Consider the following 18994-nt stretch of genomic DNA (forward strand, 5'->3'; position numbering starts at 1 on the left):
TCTCTCCACCCCAGTTTTGTGGGGTTCCCCCCCCCGAGACTTCTAAACGACAACTACGATGATGAAGCCACAAGCAAGAACAACTGTCTTCAGGAGCTGGAGCCGCGGCTTTGGTCACCCGGTTGCCTGGCAACCGCAGCGGCGCACCACCTTCCCACCGATTCACAAACTGCTGGCGTAAGGACATTCCCTTGACTTCAACAGTTCTACTGCGCATGTGTCCTCCGCCGGAAAGAGGCGGAGCTTGCTTTCGTGACGCCTTCCGGGCGACACCGGAAGTGGCTCCTGGCGCACGCGCCCTACTTCCGCGGTCCCCGGCGCAGCGTCTACCCCGGGCTTGAGGAGGTTCGGGGCCCTCGGAACCCGCCGCGCGCCGAGCAGGTCAGTGCGGGGCAGCCCGGGCGGCGCGAGCCGCGGCCCGCCGCCGTGCGCCCGGAGGGGAAACTGAGGTCACAGTGCTGAGGGCTGCGTGGGCCTGCTGTCCCCTCCCCTTACGTCTGGCCGCACGGCACGGGTAACCTCGGGGAAGCCGTCCCCGGCCGGTCCAGCAGCCTCTTCTTCCCTCGTAGCACTCTGCACCCTCTGGAACGAAGTCCGGCCCTGGCCGTCCTCCCTGGCCAAGCCCTTCCCGCGTACGGGCGAGCGTGCACCGGGCTGCGGAGCGAGTGCATGTCCAGGGCACGAGCGGCGGCTCCCTGCGCCGTGCAGCCTGCGGGGGCAGAGTTAGCGGGAAAGGAGGCGTTGCAGATGGTGCAGGGGCTCTGGAGGAGAGGGAGGGCTCGTGAGCAAAGGTGGAGATGCTGTTAGGGCTTTGAAAAGAACTCATGGCCCGGGCGTGGTGGCACACACCTGTGATCCCAGCACTTGGAAGGCAGAAGCCGGAGGGTGGCCAGGAGTTTGAGGCCAGCCAGGCCTGCACACCGAGAGCCTGTCTCTAAAGTAAGTAATTTAAGAATACATCCGGCAACTTTATGGAATTGAGTTTGGGGAATTTTACACTTTCACACTGTAGCATCACTACAGTGCAGTTTTAGAATATTTCTAGCGCTCCAGGAAGTTCTGGAGAGAAAGGCCAAAATACAGCCCAGTCGGTACAGTGGTTACCTGGCATGCAGGACGCCCAGGGTTCTATCCCCAGCTGGGAATGAACCAGGCTGGGTAGCGAATGCCTGCCTCAGTACAAGGTCATCCTCAGCTACACAGCACGCTCAAGGCCAGCGTAGGCTACGTGAGAGACTGTCGCAAAACAACAACACTCATGACTGAGTCCCTTTTTGAACAGGGGCCTGAAGATTCAAACGGAGGTATTTGGCATAAAGGTGGGTCAGCCGTCTTTGGTTGAAATAACAGTTAGTAGGCATGTGCTTCCACAGGGGTGAGCCGTGTGTTCACAGCTAGCAGACGGTGGCTGGAGTGTGGGGAAGGGGTCAAAACTGCCTGTGAACGTGGGGCTTCCTGTTGCCCAGCACAACATAGGGTTCCTATCAGCACTTTAGTACTGGGTGATTCTTGCGTAGAGCCCCTGGAATGGCAGCGTGAGTGTAGAGAAAGAGGAGTGGAGCAGAATCACAGTATTAGAACCTGCTGTGTTTCTGGCCGTTCTCATTATTCTGAAATAGATATTAGTGTTGGTCCTACAGATGAGGAAATCAAGGCACAGTAATTCTCCAGGTCAACATAGCTGCTGCCTGCACTGATTGTAGAGGTCTGCCCCTTCCTCTGCTTGGTCATTTAAGTAGTTCACTGGCATTTCAAGTGCATCTCTACATTTAAGGGCAGGACCTGTACTGAGCAGATACTCAGTTGTCTCACAAAGTCATTTCTGAGATATTAATGTGCTTATAGCTGTGATTTCTAACTTGTTATGTCTGCATAATTCCTCACACTTTCCTCTTTCTATGTGGTCTCATTGAAGGCTGCTACCCTTGTTAGCAAGCAGAAAGCGCAGGTATTAGGATCCTTTTGACATGGTAGACTTCTGGGTGTAAGCATTTGCTAATGGGTAACAGCTGGGAATGTGACAGATACACAGGAGTCACTTAGAGTCACAGAACACAGACTTTCTTGGGAGAAGAAAGAAGGTGCAGTTCTGGGATCACCTTCACAGGCACCACCCCCTTTACCTCTTTGTTTTGAGTCAGGCTCTTATGTAGTCCAGGAGACCTGAACTCCTCATCCTCCTGCCTTCGCCTCCTACATGCTGGGATTACAGGAGTCCACCACCATGCCCAGCTGGCATTAATCCATTTGTACATAATTTGTGAGTCTCAGGGCCCTACTGAGAACATGCAATTTTCTCTTTGTGGAGCAGAAAATGAGGCCTGGTCAGTGGGCCTGCCAGACTGATGCCCAGGACAAAGCTGTTAGTTTTCTCATTGCTGTGGTGAAATCCTGACAAAAGCTACGTAAGAAGGAAGTTGTTTATTGTGGCTTCCAGTGCAAAGGGAGACATTCCATCAGGTGGGGGAGTCATGGTAGTAGATACATAAGGCAGCTGGTCACATTGTGTCCATGGTCAGGAAGCAGAAGGCAATGAATGCTGGTGCTCAGCTCGTTTTCTACTTTTTGTTTTGTTTTTGAGGAAGGGTCTCACTCTTGCCCAGGTGGACCTGGAACTTGCTCTATAGTCCTACCTGGCCTGGAACTCACAGCAGTCCTCCTACCTCAGCGTCCGGAGTGCTAGGATTAAAGGTGTATGCCACCATGCCGGGCCCGCTTTCTACATCTTACTCAGTCGAAGACCTCAGCCCATGGCATGGTGTTGCCCACAGTTAGGGTGGGTCTTCCCACCTCATTTCACCTAATCTAGACATGCCCAGAGGTTTGTTTCCGTTGTGGTTTCAGTCCACGCAGGTTGGCCAGTTTAACCATCACTCAGGGTGGAGAGTTGCTTGGTGAATGTCTACTGCATGATAGAGACGTTTTGGTATTCAGGTGGACCAAAGTGGGATGCTTTTCTTAAAGTTCTCCTAAAAAGAAGTGGAATTCCCACTTGGAATGGTGGTTTTCCTAGATATTTTCATGCTGGTGGTTTTTCTAGATATTTTCATGCAGTGTCATTGACCTAAACCAGAATACAGAAATAGGAAAGTAAGCTCCCACTAGGGGAGACTGAACAAATGAGACCTTTTCTCTTTGCTGTTGGGTCCTGGTGTACAGCTCAGAATCTCTATATAACTATCTTTACTGTTAAGTCCTGGTGTCCAGCTCAGAGTCTGCTATGTAGAGAATGAACACTTTTCCTAGCTGGTTGACTACAAGCTGCTCTGTTGTAGCATATTGATCGATTCCTTGGTGCTGGCAAGGGTATCTTGCTGTTAGAAGACAGTAAGACTAGAGGAAGCAACATGGAGTGTGTAGGAGTTCTCCTGTCTTTGCAGTTTTCTCTGACTCGGTTCTAGATCAAATTATTTTTAATATGATGAAGAATGGAATTTCAAAGGGGAAAGTGCTGGGTGGGGGGAGGTATTACCATGGGATATTTTTTATAATTATGGAAAATGTTAATAAAAATTGTGAAAATTAAAAAAATATATTTTTTTTGTTTTTGTTTTTTTTTAAATATATATTTTTAAAGAGCACTCTGCCTGTTGCATATTTAGATCTCTTCTGAAGAGACACTTGCATTTGAGTATTTCGTGTTTGCCTTTTATGGTGTGATCTTTTCCTATCTTCTCATTACCTCCCTGTGGTATGTATTCACTAAGAAAGGACCTGCCCTTCATATGTCCTACTTTATGTTTTAGGGTCAACATGAGTCTGTTTGGAACAACATCGGGGTTTGGAACTGGCGGGACCAGCATGTTTGGCAGTACAACTACAGATAATCACAACCCCATGAAGGTATCTCCTGATGCTTTGGGGTTACTGGGAAGAGCTCCATGTACCATAGCAGAGATGGCTGCAGGAGAAGTAGATGGCATGCATGGGGACCTCCTTTGGGATCAAAGCCCTGGCACTTTGTCTAGCCAGACTTTCTCAAACTCAGAGCACAGCATCCAGCCCTCTTCTGGACCAGTATCCTGATCCTCATGACCTGCAGGGTCACCAGAATGTTGTGGGGGATTCCCTGTGCCAGAGCCTAGCTGAAGACTGTTCATCACATACTTGGGGCACATGAGCTGGTGGAAATGTCCTTTTTGGTCCTTTGGTTAAGGCTCTAGTCACAGCAGTGCTGGCATTCCCTTGGCTTGTCTGTCGTCACTCCTGTGTGTGGCCAGAGGCCAGACCGAATCCCATTGGTGCTTGGGGCAATAAGTTCAGTGAGAATGAAAGCACTTTTGACATTGTAATGAAGAGACTGTTTTAACGTTGCCATTCCTCCCCCCCCCCCCCCCCCCAGGATATTGAAGTCACGTCCTCTCCTGACGATAGCATCGGTTGTCTGTCTTTTAGCCCGCCGACCTTGCCAGGGAATTTTCTTATTGCAGGATCGTGGGCTAATGATGTAAGTGCTCCCTGGTGACCTCTGCATAGTGTCTCTGGCCAGGTTTTATCCACCTAGCACTGTTCTGTACTCTGAATAAGGGCTGGGGTCTGCTTTTCCAAGAAGCCACTTAAGAAGCCTGAGCCCTCTGAACAGCAGCACCCCGGCCGCATGCGTCGCTCACAGCCCCGCCAGCCCTTCGCAAGCCCGCACGCTGTTTGTGCTGCTTGCTCAGGAGCTTTCTTGGTCTCCAGAAACGTCTCCAGGAACATAACCAGTTGTTTCCATTTTAACAGCACAGACCAATAAGGTATGGTGTATAGAGAAGAAAAATGGAATGCTCTGGTAGGATACAAGCACACGATGTGAAGAGATGCTTCATATGAAAGGAATAAATTTAGACCATTTTGTCACATTTGTAATTGGAAAACTTAACATAGATTTGGTTTCCTTATCAAATTGGCAAAACTAAGAATCTTTGCTGAGGAACAGTGCCCACAAGGACAAGTTACCCCGACGCGCTGTCGGCCGTATGAGGTGAAGCGGCACCTCGGGCAGAGTGGCGCGCGCGCTTGTGGGAGCTCCTTCAGCTTTGGCCTGGGTCCCAGTGGCTCGCCGGGGACAAGTCTTGACAGCAGCTAGAGCGCTGCGTGTGTGTATCCATGTTATGAAGCAGGATGCAGGGGGTTGGGGGTGCTTAGAGAAAATCACCAGCCAGGTCAGCAATGTGAGGAAGCTGGGAGTGGTCTGCACAGCTCACCTGGGGACAGCCAAAGCTCCGTGGACGCAAGCTGCCTGCAAGAGGAGAATGTAGAGAAGGAAGCCAGGGCTAAGCACTCCTGCTTTTTATATGTGGTTTCTAGAAATACTTTTGGTTTGCTGCTGAGAAATGTTAGAAGACTCAAGGTGAGCAGGGCGGCACTGTGGTCACAGAATAGAGGCGCATGTCGTCAAGTTCCTTCAAGAAGAACAGCAGGGTAGCAAGGTGGACTGAAGGTACACGGGACTGTACCTGACTGCCAGGGTGGGGTTAAAGTGACTGTTAGCCGGGCGTGGTGGCTCATTCCTTTAATCCCAGCACTCGGGAGGCAGAGGTAGGAGGATTGCCAAGAGTTTAAGGCCACCCTGAGACTACATAGTGAATCCCAGGTCAGCCTGAGCTAGAGCGAGACCACCCTACCTCAAAAAATAAAATAAATGCTATTGTCCTGTCATAGTTAAAAAAATCTCTAAGTAAAATGCATTACTTTAACAAGTACAGAAAGCATTTAGAGTAATAAGATAAATTTCCGCTTGATTCTTTGAGAAAGTCTGTATATTCTCCTTCAAGAGACACATTTCTAGCCAGGTATGGTAGTTCATGCCTTTAATCCCAGCACTTGAGAGGCAGAGGTAGGAAGATCATGAGTTCGAGGCCACCCTGTGACAGCATAGTGAGTTCCAGGTCAGCCTGGGCCAGAAGACCCTGATTCAGAAAAAAAAAAAAAAAAAAGAGCTGTTTCTCATAGATGTGGGGTGTAGTGTGCGTGCATGCCTAGCTGTAAGCAGTGGAGCATGCTGCCTTCATGGTTCGGGCAGAGAACAGCCACTCACTTGTGCGTGACAGTTGTTCTTTTCTTAGTTAGCTGAGGGGAGTCTGGTAAAATCCACCAGCTCCAAGGTGTTGGCACTGCACCACGGTGTGCCTCGTGTGCGCTGACTCTCTTGTCTTTGCAGGTTCGATGCTGGGAAGTTCAGGACAGTGGTCAGACCATCCCAAAAGCCCAGCAGATGCACACTGGACCTGTGCTGGACGTCTGCTGGAGTGACGTATGTATCCCTCCATCCTAACATGCTCTTCCACTTCAAGCGCTAATTCGGATGTAATAGCTTGAATACAGACACAGTTTAAGTAGCCTTTATCAAAAGGCATGGGACCTTAGGTGTCTCAGAAAAATTTCATAATTTTTTGGATTTGGTAAGTGGTTGAGTAGTGAATTGGCACAGAACATTTGGAGCACATCAGCCTGAAGCACGTGTGTGTGTGTGTGTGTGTGTGTGTGTGTGTGTGTGTGTGTGTGTTGTAGGAACGCTGGGTTTCTGGTCGTAGATACCTTGCTTCCTTCCCTGTTGCTGTGGTGGTTCAGATGTGCCTTTTTCTTTCTCTGTGTTCTGGGAATTGACCTTAGGGCCAGTGCACATTCTTAGGCAAGTGCTGTATGACTGAGCTGCATTCCCTCTCCTTTAATAAAGTGAAGAAATTATTCTTCTCTAAATTGCCTTGGTCAGGTTTGTCACAGTGAAGAGGAAAGTAAGACAACATGTTACCTTGATTGGTGTATATCATTTTTAAACCTTGCATTATGTCTGCCATGAGCTAAAGTTGTTTGAAGATTAGAAACTTTACTAACTCAGAAGATACTAGCAGAGCCAGGTGTGTTGGCATACACCTGGGAGGCAGAGGTCAAGGATCCCAGCTGAAGTAGGAGAATTGCCATGAGTTTGAGGCCAGCCTGAACTTACAGAATAAGTTCCAGGGGTTGGGGAGATTGCTCAGTGGTTAATTGCACTTGCTTACAAAGCCTGCTGACCTAGGTTTATTTCCCATACCTATGTAAAGCCAGATGCGCAAAGTGACACATGCATCTGGAGTTCATTTCAGAGTGAGTTCTAATTCAGTGTGGGTTAGAGAGAGACCCTGCCTTAAAAAAGCAACAATAGGGTGGGAGAGATGGCTTAGCAGCTAAGGCGCTTGCCTATGAAGCCTTTACAGATCCCACATAAGCCAGATGCACAAAGATGAGTCAAGTGCAAGGTCGCACATGCCCACTCAGTGGCACAAGCATCTGGAGTTCAATTTCAGTGGCTGAAGCCCTGGCACATCACTTCTCTCTCTCTCCCTCTCCCTTTCCCTCTCTAAAGTTAAAAAAAAAAATTTTTTTTTTTAAAGCAACAACAAAAAATTACAAAATAAAAATATTTAACCTAAGGTCTGAATTTGAATGTTTGCAGAGATGATTTTGCTTAGAAAGCTAAATTTTTTTCTTAGGACGGAAGCAAAGTGTTTACAGCATCATGTGACAAGACTGCCAAGATGTGGGACCTCAACAGCAATCAAGCGATACAGATCGCACAGGTAACAGCAGCCCTGTAGACAGGCTGGCGAGAGGCTGCCCAGAGCGTGCGTGCGGGGCTGTGATCGTCCTGTGTTGTAGAAATACGGAGCTCGCGGCCGCACCCGTGGAGGTGTCAGCACACAACGGTGTTTGATAAGCATCCTCATTCCTGCTAGTAGTTCACAGACTTTGCCATAAATCTTGGTATAAATATACGTGTGGTATTGACAAGGAGTTGGTGGCATTAAGATATTTAAGAGACAAGGGGGCTAAGTGACCCTTGATAATCACATTTGGCATTGTAACAGTAGGATGTGATTTGCCTTTTTCAGCTGAATTTGGCTACTTGTCATCAGCCAGTGTTTGTTGAATGCTTGTCCTGTGCTGAGCACTGTCATTGGAGGGTACTGTGAGGAAGGGTGCCACAGAGCTGCTGTACTTTCAGGTGTGCACATTCTCATGTGAAACCATTGAGATTAGAAATGGGCTAGAAGGATGGCTTAATGGTTAACTTTGCCTCAAAGCCAAAGGACCCAGGTTCGATATCCCAGGATCCGTGTAAGCCAGATGCACAAGGTGGTGCATGTGTCTGGAGTTCATTTGCAATGGCTGGAGGTCCTCGAGTGCCCATTCTCCTCCACCCCCCCCCCCATAACAAAAAATAAAATAAAAATAGGCTGAGGAGATAGCTCAGTATTAAAAGTGCTTACTTGCAAAGCTCTCTGGCCCGGGTTTGATTCCCAGTACCCATGTAAAGCCAGTTATATAAAGTGGCATATGCCTCTGTAGTTGGTTTGCAGTGGCAAGAGGGCTTGGTGTTCCCATACTCACTCTTTGTTTACATATATAATATTAAAAAAAAAAAAAAAACAGGAGCTAGAGAGATGGCTTGGTGGTTAAAGGTGCTTGTTTGCAAAGCCTATGGTCTGGCTTATGTTCCCCAGTACCTACTTAAAGCCAGATGTACAAAGTGCTGCATGCATCTGGAGTCCGTTTGCAATGGCAGGAGGCCCTGATGTGCCCATACTCACAGTCTCTTCCCTCTGCCTCTTTCTAAAGTAAATTAAAAAAATATTTTTGCCAGCATGGTAGCCCTCAGGAGGCAGAGATAAGAGGATTGCTGTGAGTTTGAGGCAACTCTGAGACTACATAGTGAATTCCAGGTCAGCCTGAGCTAGAGCAAGATCCTACGTCGGGGGAAAAAAAAGAAAAAAGAAAGAGAAGGGGGAAAAAGTATATATAATTTTTTTTTTAACTTACCTGTTATGAGAGAATGTAAGAGAGAAGAGGCAAATAGAAAGAATGGGAGCACCAGAGCCTCCAGCCACTGCAAACAAACCCCAGATGTATGTGCCCCTCGTGCATCTGGCTTATGTGGGTCCTGGGGAATTGAACCTGAGTCCTTTGGCTTTGCCGGCAGCACCTTAACTGCTAAACCATCTCTCCAGCCCCCCAAATACATATCTTTTTAAAAAAGAAAAGAAAGGCCAGGTATGTGAGAGGATCTCTGTTTGAGGCTATACAATGAATTCCAGGTCAACCTGAGCTAGAGAGACCCTACCTTGAAACACCACCCCCAATAAACACGAAAGCAGAAGTGCAGAGATACGAGAGCTTACGCGAGAGGGCGCTCCTGACTCACGGGCCAGGACGGCCCTGCGGAGACCCTGCTCGGTCTCCCCTCGGTGTTTCTGCATGTCTCCATAGGGGCCTCACTGCCACTTCATTATCAGTGAGAATTTGCTAGAACAGAGGGCAGCTTAGCCATGTGCTCCTGCTCTGATTGTTGGTCATGGAAAAATGCTAAGCCATTACTTGAGTGTATAGCCCCAGTATTTATACTGAATTTCAAGCTATTGAGCATGGTGTGTTTTTTTGTTGTTGGTGGTGGTGGGTTTTTTTTTTTTGTTTTTTTTTTGAGGTAGGGTCTCACTAGCCCAGGCTGACCTGGAATTCATTATGGAGTCTCAGGGTGGCCTCAAACTCACGGTAATCCTCCTACCTCTGCCTCCTGAACGCTGGGATTAAAGGCATGCGCCACCACACCGGAGCATGTTGTTATTTGATCTGTTTGTTTTTGTCCTGTTGAAAGCACGATGCTCCTGTCAAAACCATCCACTGGATCAAAGCCCCAAACTACAGCTGTGTGATGACCGGGAGCTGGGATAAGACCTTGAAGGTGAGCATGCACGTGAGGAATGTGTCCCCAGTGAGGTGGGTCTGTCCCCCTTCCATGCAGATGCCAGCTCTCAGCAGTCTAACTGCTCTTCCTTTCTTTAGTTCTGGGATACACGCTCATCAAACCCTATGATGGTCTTGCAACTCCCTGAACGGTGTTACTGTGCCGATGTGGTAAGGAATCTACTTTCTCACCTGTGGACGACCTGTGGTGAGCAGGAGACTCCGCCTTGCTAGTAGATGTGGGGTCCGGTCCTGATGAGTCTGGGTGGAGTGAGAGGTGGAAAGCTGTGCCCGGCCTGCAGCTGCGCCGTCCCGGGGGTATGGGGGGCACGTAGTATTGCTGTGGTGGGGAGCATTCGGGCACAGGGGTGTTGTGTAGCTTGATTGTTGGAGATGGCTTAACTGGACCTTGCAAGCTTGCTTGAAGGTTCTAGCAGGGGAGCGCAGCTGCTCATACCCTTGACCAGTCCCCCTCTGTTGGGGGACGGTTGTCCTCTTCGGCCAAGTGCACAGCTTTGGGAGGGATGCACTTGGAGTGGTGAGGGAGGAAGGGAACACCCGCCTAGCCAGCCAGGTCAGCTGAATCAACCCTGGTGGTCAGTGAGGTGGCAGATGTCGCAGCCAGACAGCCTCACATCTGAAACTGTCTAATTGGGATGGAAACTGAAGAGCTTTCTCTGCCTGTTCAGTTCTAAGTCTGAAGGTTTTGTATCTGCTGCCCCAGTCATCCACACTTAGGAAATTTTCCCTAAGAGGGTCATTGTGTTATTCTCCAAAAAGTGCTTGGTGGGGGGTGATTCTTAGAAAATATGTTTTAAGTAAAGATTGCAGATTATACTGAAATGTGCACACAGAATGTCAGGGTTGACTGGAGTAAAACACACCAGAATTGCCACTTGAATGCTGGGGAAAGTCTTGATTCCTCGAAATATTTTCTTTCTTTTTAAATTTTTATTTATTTGGGGGGAGAGAGAGGGAAAGAGGCAGATAGAGAAAGATTGAATGGATGCTGCAAACAAACTCGAGATGCATGTGCCACCTTGTCTGACTTATGTGGGTCCTGAGGAAATGAACCTGGGTCCTTTGGCTGTGCAGGCAAGTGCCTTAACCGCTAAGCCATCTTGGCCCCCCTCAGAATATTTTCTAAATACTCACGTGTTACAGTGTTAAAAGTATGGTGGGAGACGGCGCAGTGATAAGGCACTCACTGCTCAAGCTAGAGCCCCTGAGTTTGGTCCACTTCCACAGTCCCAGCACACTAAAGCCAAGTTGTGAGGGGGATTGGCTTTACGTAGGAGGGTGGGGATTAAGACCCGGTTGGTGACCTTTGCAAGCAAGTACCATAAACTGCTGAGCCATCTCCTCAACACCTGATTTCTCTTAAGTTTTTATGAAGCATTTTGTAACTAAAATAAGTAAATATATGACATTGGCATAGAAAGCCCTTCCTTCATGTCCAATACATCCCTTTTGTCTTCCTTCCCTAGATCTACCCAATGGCCGTGGTGGCCACTGCCGAGAGGGGACTGATTGTCTATCAGTTGGAGAACCAGCCCTCCGAATTCAGGAGGATAGAGTCTCCGCTGAAGCACCAGGTGAGTGCTGGCCCTCAGGGAGCATGCGTCTGCACCTGTCACACACCACATGGGGCTCACATCTGGTGCGCAGTTGTAACTGTTTTGAATGTGCAGGGAGTGAATTTAAGGAGAAAAGTTCAACTACTGAAGGAGCATTGCCTGCCCTCCCTGATGAGCTGAGCTTGCCTGTCCTTCCGTCATCCCTGGGGGCGGAGTCAGTCAGGGTGGGTTTCCATTGCACGTTCATCACTGCCAGCTTTAGCGCTGCCTTGATGGTTGCTGTGTTTCCCCCCACACACACCCTGGGCTCCGTCCTCGGCCCTGGACTGCAGGCCTTCTCCTCTCTCTCCACCTCCAGGACTCCTGAGATTTTGTGGCTGCAGCTGTGGGATCAGTTCTCATCCAACAGAAGTTTTAGGTCAAGTTTTTTTTGGGGGGGACCATCCTCACCTTCTGCTGGGCATGCAAATTTGTGCCAGCAGTTTCCCTGCCTTCCCCTGCTGTGCACAGGCCAGGCTTTCTGGTGGCCAGCTTTGTGGTGGGCCACTCTTAGAACTTCACTAGAGTATGCCCAGCTCTGGTTCACTCTGGGAAGCACCTCTTCCTGAGTCCACCATGTTCCAGAACCTTCTGCATCCCTTTCCCATCACAGTCCAGAATCTGGCATGACCTGTCATTGTTCTGAATTTTTCACTTGTTTCACCCTCTCCTTTGTTTTTAATTTAAATTTATTTTATTTATTTACTTATTTACTTGAGACAGTGAAAGGGAGGGGGGGAGAGAGAGAATGGACGTGCCAGGGCCTCTAGCCACTGTAAATGAACTCCAGACACATGCACCACCATGTGGATCCGGCTTACGAGAAACCTGGAGAATCGAACCTGGGTTCCTTTGCTTTGCAGGCAAGCACCTTAACCACTAAGCCGTCCCTGCAGCCGTCTTCTCGCCCCCTCCCCCTTCAAGACCACTGCACCCACGGCTTTGCTGAGGCCGCTTTGGTGTAGCTGTAGCTTCCTCAGTAATCCCATAGACACTGCTGATGTCATCTCAGGGGAGCTGAGACTTTCTCCACCCTCGCTCCTGGAATGTTAGCCTCTCCCACCTCTGGCTGCTGCTTCGTGGTCCCTGTGACTCTGCAGAGTGTCCACCTAGGCCACTAGCTAACCCAAGCAAGGTTCCCTTCCCATCCACCACTGCCACTCACTCATGCCTGGGCCTTGGAACTCAGACCCCAGCAGCCCGACTCTGTGCTCCCAGTGACAGCGCAGGGTCTGGTGGCTCTTTGTGTTGCTCCCAGAGGTCTTGGCCCAGTTGCACCCCATATGGACCTGGAACCCCATTTGCAGCTCTGTGTCAATGTTGCCCTCTCTGTCCCAGCACTGTTGTTTCTGTGACCGTGGATGCTGGTTGAGAGACTTGGTAGGCTGCCCGCCCCTGCTCACGTCCCACTAAGTGGGCCTGTGTCTGGCAGTCAAGAAGTTAGCCTCAAGTCACCTCCCTCTCATTTGTTCATCCCGCCAACCAACAGACCTCCTCAGTTGCATCACAAACTGTCCTTTGAGAATGTTTCTTTCTCCTCCTCCTACCATATCCAATGCAAGCCTTCAAAAACAGTTAGGTGAAAGCATCATGGCATAAGTCTTGACAATGATTTCTTGGATATGACACCAAAAAACATGGGCAGTAAGTGCAAAACTAATCAAGTGAAACTAAAAGGCCAAACTATAAATCTTGTGCACATCAAAGGAGGCAGTCCACAGAACGAGACAGGGAGTGGGAAAGAGTATTGGAGCAGTGTGGGTCTGGTCAGGCCTTGCATCCTAACAAGGGCGCTCACAGCAGAGCATCAGTGACCCACTGAGGCCCTTCTCCAAAGATGGCTGCTGGCAGGCAGGTGTGTGGGGCACCAGCACCGTCACTGCTTACAGACGTACAAAGGAAACCGCAGGACAAGCTGCCCCTCACACCCGTTGGCACCACAGCCAGCAGACAGCAGGTGTGGACGAGGACACGGGGCTCCCAAGCACGACAGTGACAGTGCAGCCACCATCGATCTAGCGGAACCCGCGGTGCTCATTTCAAAGAAAACAGCCGTCCACACGGGAGAGCTCGACTTCGCCTTAGGAAGGAAGGAAGGCTGCTGTTGCCACAGGGACGAGCGTGGGCGCTGTCCTGAGGTCAGCTAGGCCTGGGAGCACAGGTGGTGCCTGGAGCGCCGGTGTCGCGCGCCGCTCGCCCATGGTGAAGAAAGGCACGCGCGCTCTGCAGTCCCCTGCACTGCTTCCCCTCTCCGCGTGGGCTGGCAGCAGACCTGGCCTCCTGGCCAGGGACTTGGGCACATAAATACCAATGACCAAATGGAAGGGTGCCTGCTGCTGAGGAAAGGGCGCCCCACAGCCCAGCAGGGTCAGGTGCGCCAGACTCTGGGCTTTGAGGCTGTGAGTCTCCCGCAGTGATTGTGGCCTTCAGAGTGGCCGGAGAGGAGCAACTAGAGGGACAGACAGTGGCAGCTGTGCGCAAGTCCGTTGTAGTCATGTGACTATTGGGACATTGGAAACTAGTGCTTGCTGGGGAATAAAATGCCGTCTTTTTCGTCAAACCTCAGAATAACATGAGATAACAGTTATGTTCTTAACTAAGCTTCACTTACATGTGATGATGGGTTTTTTTTCTATTTTTGTTTTTTTCATTTTAAACTATAGCATCGATGTGTGGCTATTTTTAAAGACAAACAGAACAAGCCGACTGGTTTTGCCCTGGGGAGTATCGAAGGGAGAGTTGCTATTCACTACATCAACCCCCCAAATCCGTAAGTGGACTTTACCAACTGGAGTGTTCTCTTGAGACATTCTTTAAAGGAAAACTTAGACGGATCTTTGTTTTTTTAGGGCCAAAGATAACTTTACCTTCAAATGTCATCGGTCCAATGGAACCAATACTTCAGCGCCTCAAGACATCTATGCAGTACGTTCATGGCAGCTCAACTTTCCCCTTGAAACACAGACACCCCTGGAAACTAGCCATGGACATGGCTGGTGAACAGCTCCTGTTGCAGTCCCCAGCTTTTCTGAGAAATACCAACTGCCTTTGTCTCTGCTCTCATGGTTCCCATCTACTTGGCAGGTGAATGGGATCGCCTTCCACCCTGTTCACGGCACCCTGGCCACGGTGGGGTCTGACGGCCGGTTCAGCTTCTGGGACAAAGACGCCAGGACAAAGCTGAAGACCTCGGAACAGCTGGACCAGCCCATCGCAGCATGCTGCTTTAACCACAATGGGAACATTTTTGCCTATGCTTCCAGCTACGACTGGTCCAAGGTGAGTCCAGACCATGGCCACCTCAAGCAGCCGTGCATGACTCTGGGACTCATCTGAAGGCCTGGTCTGTAGACTTGCTGCATGGCCTCAGGAAGGTCATCGCCACCTCCTTGTAAAGGGAACTAATAGGGCCTTCATCACAGCGCGTGGGATCTGATGCCACCTTGAGGCAGAACCTGGCACAGAACACGAGAAGTGCTGTTCTGGGTCACTGAGAGCTGCCGTGAGCTTCTCTATTCTTGGGCAAGCTGGGGGCCCATGCTGCGAGGAAGGAGGGGCAGGAGCGCAGCATGGAGCTGCCACCTGGTGGCGGCATATGCTTCATTGGTTTGGGCAGGGGAGTTAGCAGATGGCAGGGTTCTGGCTGCATTCTTTACTTTTTTTGTTTTCAAGGTAGGGTCTCACTCTAGCCCCAGCTGACCTGGAGCTCACTCTGTAGTCTCAGGGTGACCCCAACTCATGGTGATCCTCCTACGTCTGCCTCCTGAGCACTGAGATTAAAGCTGTGTACCACCACACCCAGCCTAAAAATAATTTTACTTATTTATTAGAGTAACAGACAGGCAGAACAGGGCACACCAGGGCCTTGTGCCACTGAAAACCAGCTCCAGATGCATGTGTTGCTTGTGAAACATCTTGCTCGATGTGGGTACTGGGGAATTGGACCACCGTGTTTTGCAAGCAGTACCTGTAACTACTGAGCCACCTCTCCAGCCCCTGGCTGCATTTTTGAAGCACTGAGTGGTGGAGCCACCTGGGCTTGGGGCCTTGGTGAAGCGCTGTCTGCCAGTAGGTACCCATCTTGCTTTTCTGATGTTGGTGCTGGAGAAGATGCCTCCATTTACTCAGGGTTCATGTCTGTCTTGCCATGTGCCCTCTGCCAGTCTCTGCACTTGGCACTAGCCTTGCTTCTCTGCTGTCTCGCCTACTTTTCTTGCCACCCTCCCAACCACATGAGGCCTTCACTCCCAGTTTGTTTCCTCCTCCCCCTTCCTTCTTTCCTTCCTGTACTAGGGAGTGAACCCAGGGCCTTGTGCATGCCAGTCAGGTGGCTCTGCCAATGAACCACACCCTCACCACTCCAGTTTCTTGATGCTGTCCCCGGGCTTCTGAGTCCTCACCCTGTGTACACATGAAGCCATTGATTTGCTTTCTGTCGCTGCGGTCGGGTGTGTCTGTAGTTTGTCACCCATGTGCTCTGTCTGGGCTCCTTTGCCAGCCGAGCAGCTTTTGAATTCCACTGCCTGCTGCATATCTTGTTCATCCTCCTCTTTTTTTTCTTTTTTTTTTTTTTTTGAGGTAGGGTGTCTCTAGCCCAGGCTGACCTGGAACTTACTATGTAGTCTTAGGGTGGCCTTGAACTCACACCAATCTTCCTACCTCTGCTTCCCAAGTGCTGGGGTTAAAGGATGTGCTACCACGCCCATCTTATTCCTCTTTTGAGCTGTCCTCACTCACCTGTGGAAGCCACCCTGTTTTGCAGCGGCATACTCTTGCTTCTGCCTGACTAAAGTTGTTCTGATTGTGGTCTGCGTGGGTCCGAGGCCTTGCCTTCCCCCCCCCCCCCCGCCTCCACTGTAGCTGAACCTTCTCAGGTCCACCCAGCTGTCACATCCAATCTGGATTTTGCCAGACATGGTGGCTGACACTTCAATCTCACCACTTAGGAGGCTAGAAGAGGATTGTCAAGACTGCATCTCAAACTTGAAACCAGCTATGCATGTGTAGCTGGGTGGCAAAGAGCTTAGCACGGGGAAAAATAAATCTGCAATTTAGCTTGTATTTCACTGTATCCCTGGACCTCTGCTGCTCTCCTGGGGTCTCCCTCTGGGGTGGACCATCTAGGGCCTCTCCCATGATGCCTCACAGGCGAACTGGGCCTTCTTAAACCTTTGGTCAAAATTTATGCTGACCGCTGGGCATGGTGGTGCACGCCTTTAATCCCAGCACTCGGGAGGCAGAGGGAGGAGGATCACTGAATTCAAGGCCACCCTGAGACTGCATAGTGAATTCCAGGTCAGCCTGGACCAGAGCGAGACTGTACCAAGGACCCCAGTGGCCAAAAGACTGTGCAAGGCCACCTGCCGCAGGGTGTTGCTGACAACGGCCCCGCAGCCTCCACCCTCTCTGGAGAGGCTGTGTCCACCCAGGTGGCCACCTTTACTTCTCTCCCTCCTTGTTCTGCTGCTGCTGCGGCCAGTACGTAACGTGGGACTTGGCCCAGGTGTGAGTGTTGTTTTTAATAATACGGTCACTGGATTTTTTTCCTCTTTAGGGACATGAGTTTTATAACCCCCAAAAGAAAAACTACATTTTTCTGCGTAACGCAGCTGAGGAACTCAAGCCACGGAACAAGAAGTAGCTGGAGCCACTCGACTGCCTCTTTCTGCACACTCGGCCTCCGCCCAGACGGCGTGGATTTGCGCCCTGGAGGAAACAGTGCTCTTGCCCAGGAGTCAGACTGGCTTTCGTTCCACCCACTCCTGGCTGCCAGGCTCTGGGGACTCATGTCACCGAGGTTAGATTCGGGCGGGCAGCGCACTTGATTCAGCAAGATTGGAAGCCGTCTGTGAGCCCCGTACTGCATTTTATAATAAAATACTTGGAAAACGGCCTGGTGGCTCTCTTCATTTGTCTTTCCCTTTGCCCTGCCCCTCAGCAAATGGACATCCTGCCCAGCATCAAGGCTGGATTTAAATTTTTGATTTCTCAGCCAGTCATGGTGATGCACACCTTTAGTCCCAGCACTTGGGAGGTAGAGGTAGGAGAATTGTTGTGAGTTCAAGGCCACCCTGAGACTCTGTAGTGAATTCCAGGTCATCCTGGGCTAGAGTGAAACCCTACCTTGAAAAACAAACATCTGATTTCTGACCCTTAATGCAAAAATCTTACCCCTTAAAGAAGTCTCACGTTGCCACCATCCTTCCCATGAGCAGTGACACCCTCCTGCACTGGTCTAGTTTTTCTTCTGTGCCCCTCATTCCCATGTGTGTGTGTATTTGCAAACAGAGAAAGAACATGGGAACATGGGCATGGCAGGGCCTCCAGCCACTGCAAATGAACTCCAGATGCATGTGCCACTTTCTGCATCTAGCTTTACATGGACACTGGGGAGTCCATCACGGGTCACTAGGGTTTGCAGACAAGTACCTTAACCACTGGGCCATCTCTCCAACCCCCTCATTCCCTTCATCATCCCAGTGTGTTCTTGTCCTGCTGGGTAGATTTACTGGCCCCTCCAACATGGGAACTTGGTCTTCCTGAGAGACAGCCTTCTGTGGGCCGTGTTGCAAGGCCTTAATGGGTTGCACTTGCATGGTCTTTGAATTGGAGCCCATGTCAACCGCATGGGAATTGCTTTGAACTCATAGCCCCATGATGGTTATTTTGAGTGTGGTAAAAAAACTCCCTGTGGGCAAATATCCAAGAAGAAACTCCACATTTGGCTTTAGCACTTGGGGCATTTTTACCTGTGATTCTAAGTGCTTTGTAGGGTAGCTGGTATAAGGTCTCACTGATGTGAAAATTTGCTATCACCACTACTGTATAATGGGTTCACCTGCTCATAAAAAGCAAGGATCTCAAAGAAACTGGCTTAAGTGTTTTGGTAGACCATAAAAGAATTCAGACCCATTAATTCTTGGCCCCTGTTTTTCAGTCGGAAAATTTATTTTTAAGTGTACTAGAGAAGTGTGGTTGTCAAGCTAAGCGCCTCCTCTATGAATCAGTGCCGGGGTTTTCTGAGCAAGTAGAAAGATCTGATTATCTCTGTCGTCAACTTTCGTGTGAGGTGGGAACAGACTCGTCAGCCAGTTTCAACGTTGTTTTCACACGCTGGTGACAGGCAGCAGTTGAGAACGCAAGGAGGCTGAGCCTGGGCCTCCACTGTGCTGCAGCAGTCCCTCCTGTGATGGGCAAGGGTGGGAGGGGGTCACCATTTTCAGAAGCCCAAGGTTGGACCTGACCTGCCAAAAGTGAGAGCTCCCTCTGCCCACCAGGATGAGCACCGTAGTGGAGGAGACCGATTCCCCCAACCCAGAGCCAGGACCCGGGCAGGAAGTGTGCTGAGTGTGTGCTCAGAGCAGACCAGAGTGCCGAGCTCGCCAGAATAACTGTTTTCTCACAGTGTGACAATTACGTGGAGTCTGAGGCCCACGCCACCCTGCAGGCACCTGAGTGGACTTTACATACAGTACATGTTGCCTTAGGACAGGTAAGTTTGATGACCTCTTCTGGTTCAAAGATAGCACATCTCATTCTGCCAGTCAGGCTGCTGCTTTCCTTGAAATGCACATTTGGGCTGCACACAGGAGACAGGTTTCACTTCATTTTTTTCTAACACTTTTTGTTTGACCCCATGTCTCACTCTGTAGGCCAGGCTGGCCTCAACCTTAGCC

The 18994-nt window shown here is 50.0% G+C and overlaps 1 protein-coding gene across 2 annotated transcripts; it reads left to right on the forward strand.

Moving 5' to 3' along the window:
• The first annotated feature begins 278 nt into the window (after positions 1-278).
• On the forward strand, positions 279-17211 carry Rae1 (ribonucleic acid export 1). 2 transcript variants are annotated; one of them, XM_004663840.2, is made up of 12 exons: positions 279-381; positions 3747-3843; positions 4343-4447; positions 6143-6235; positions 7455-7541; positions 9614-9700; positions 9802-9873; positions 11190-11297; positions 13982-14088; positions 14168-14243; positions 14403-14597; positions 16873-17211. In XM_004663840.2, the coding sequence occupies exons 2-12, from the start codon at positions 3754-3756 to the stop codon at positions 16957-16959; spliced, it is 1107 nt and encodes a 368-aa protein (XP_004663897.1). In that variant the 5' UTR covers positions 279-381; positions 3747-3753; the 3' UTR covers positions 16960-17211. The 2 variants fall into 2 exon arrangements, with proteins under 2 accessions (XP_004663897.1, XP_045013655.1); XM_045157720.1 differs by lacking the exon at positions 279-381 and adding an exon at positions 666-939.
• The last annotated feature ends 1783 nt before the right edge of the window (positions 17212-18994 follow it).

Source organism: Jaculus jaculus, chromosome 8 (assembly GCF_020740685.1).
Source record: "Jaculus jaculus isolate mJacJac1 chromosome 8, mJacJac1.mat.Y.cur, whole genome shotgun sequence".
Taxonomy (NCBI): Eukaryota; Metazoa; Chordata; class Mammalia; order Rodentia; family Dipodidae; genus Jaculus; species Jaculus jaculus.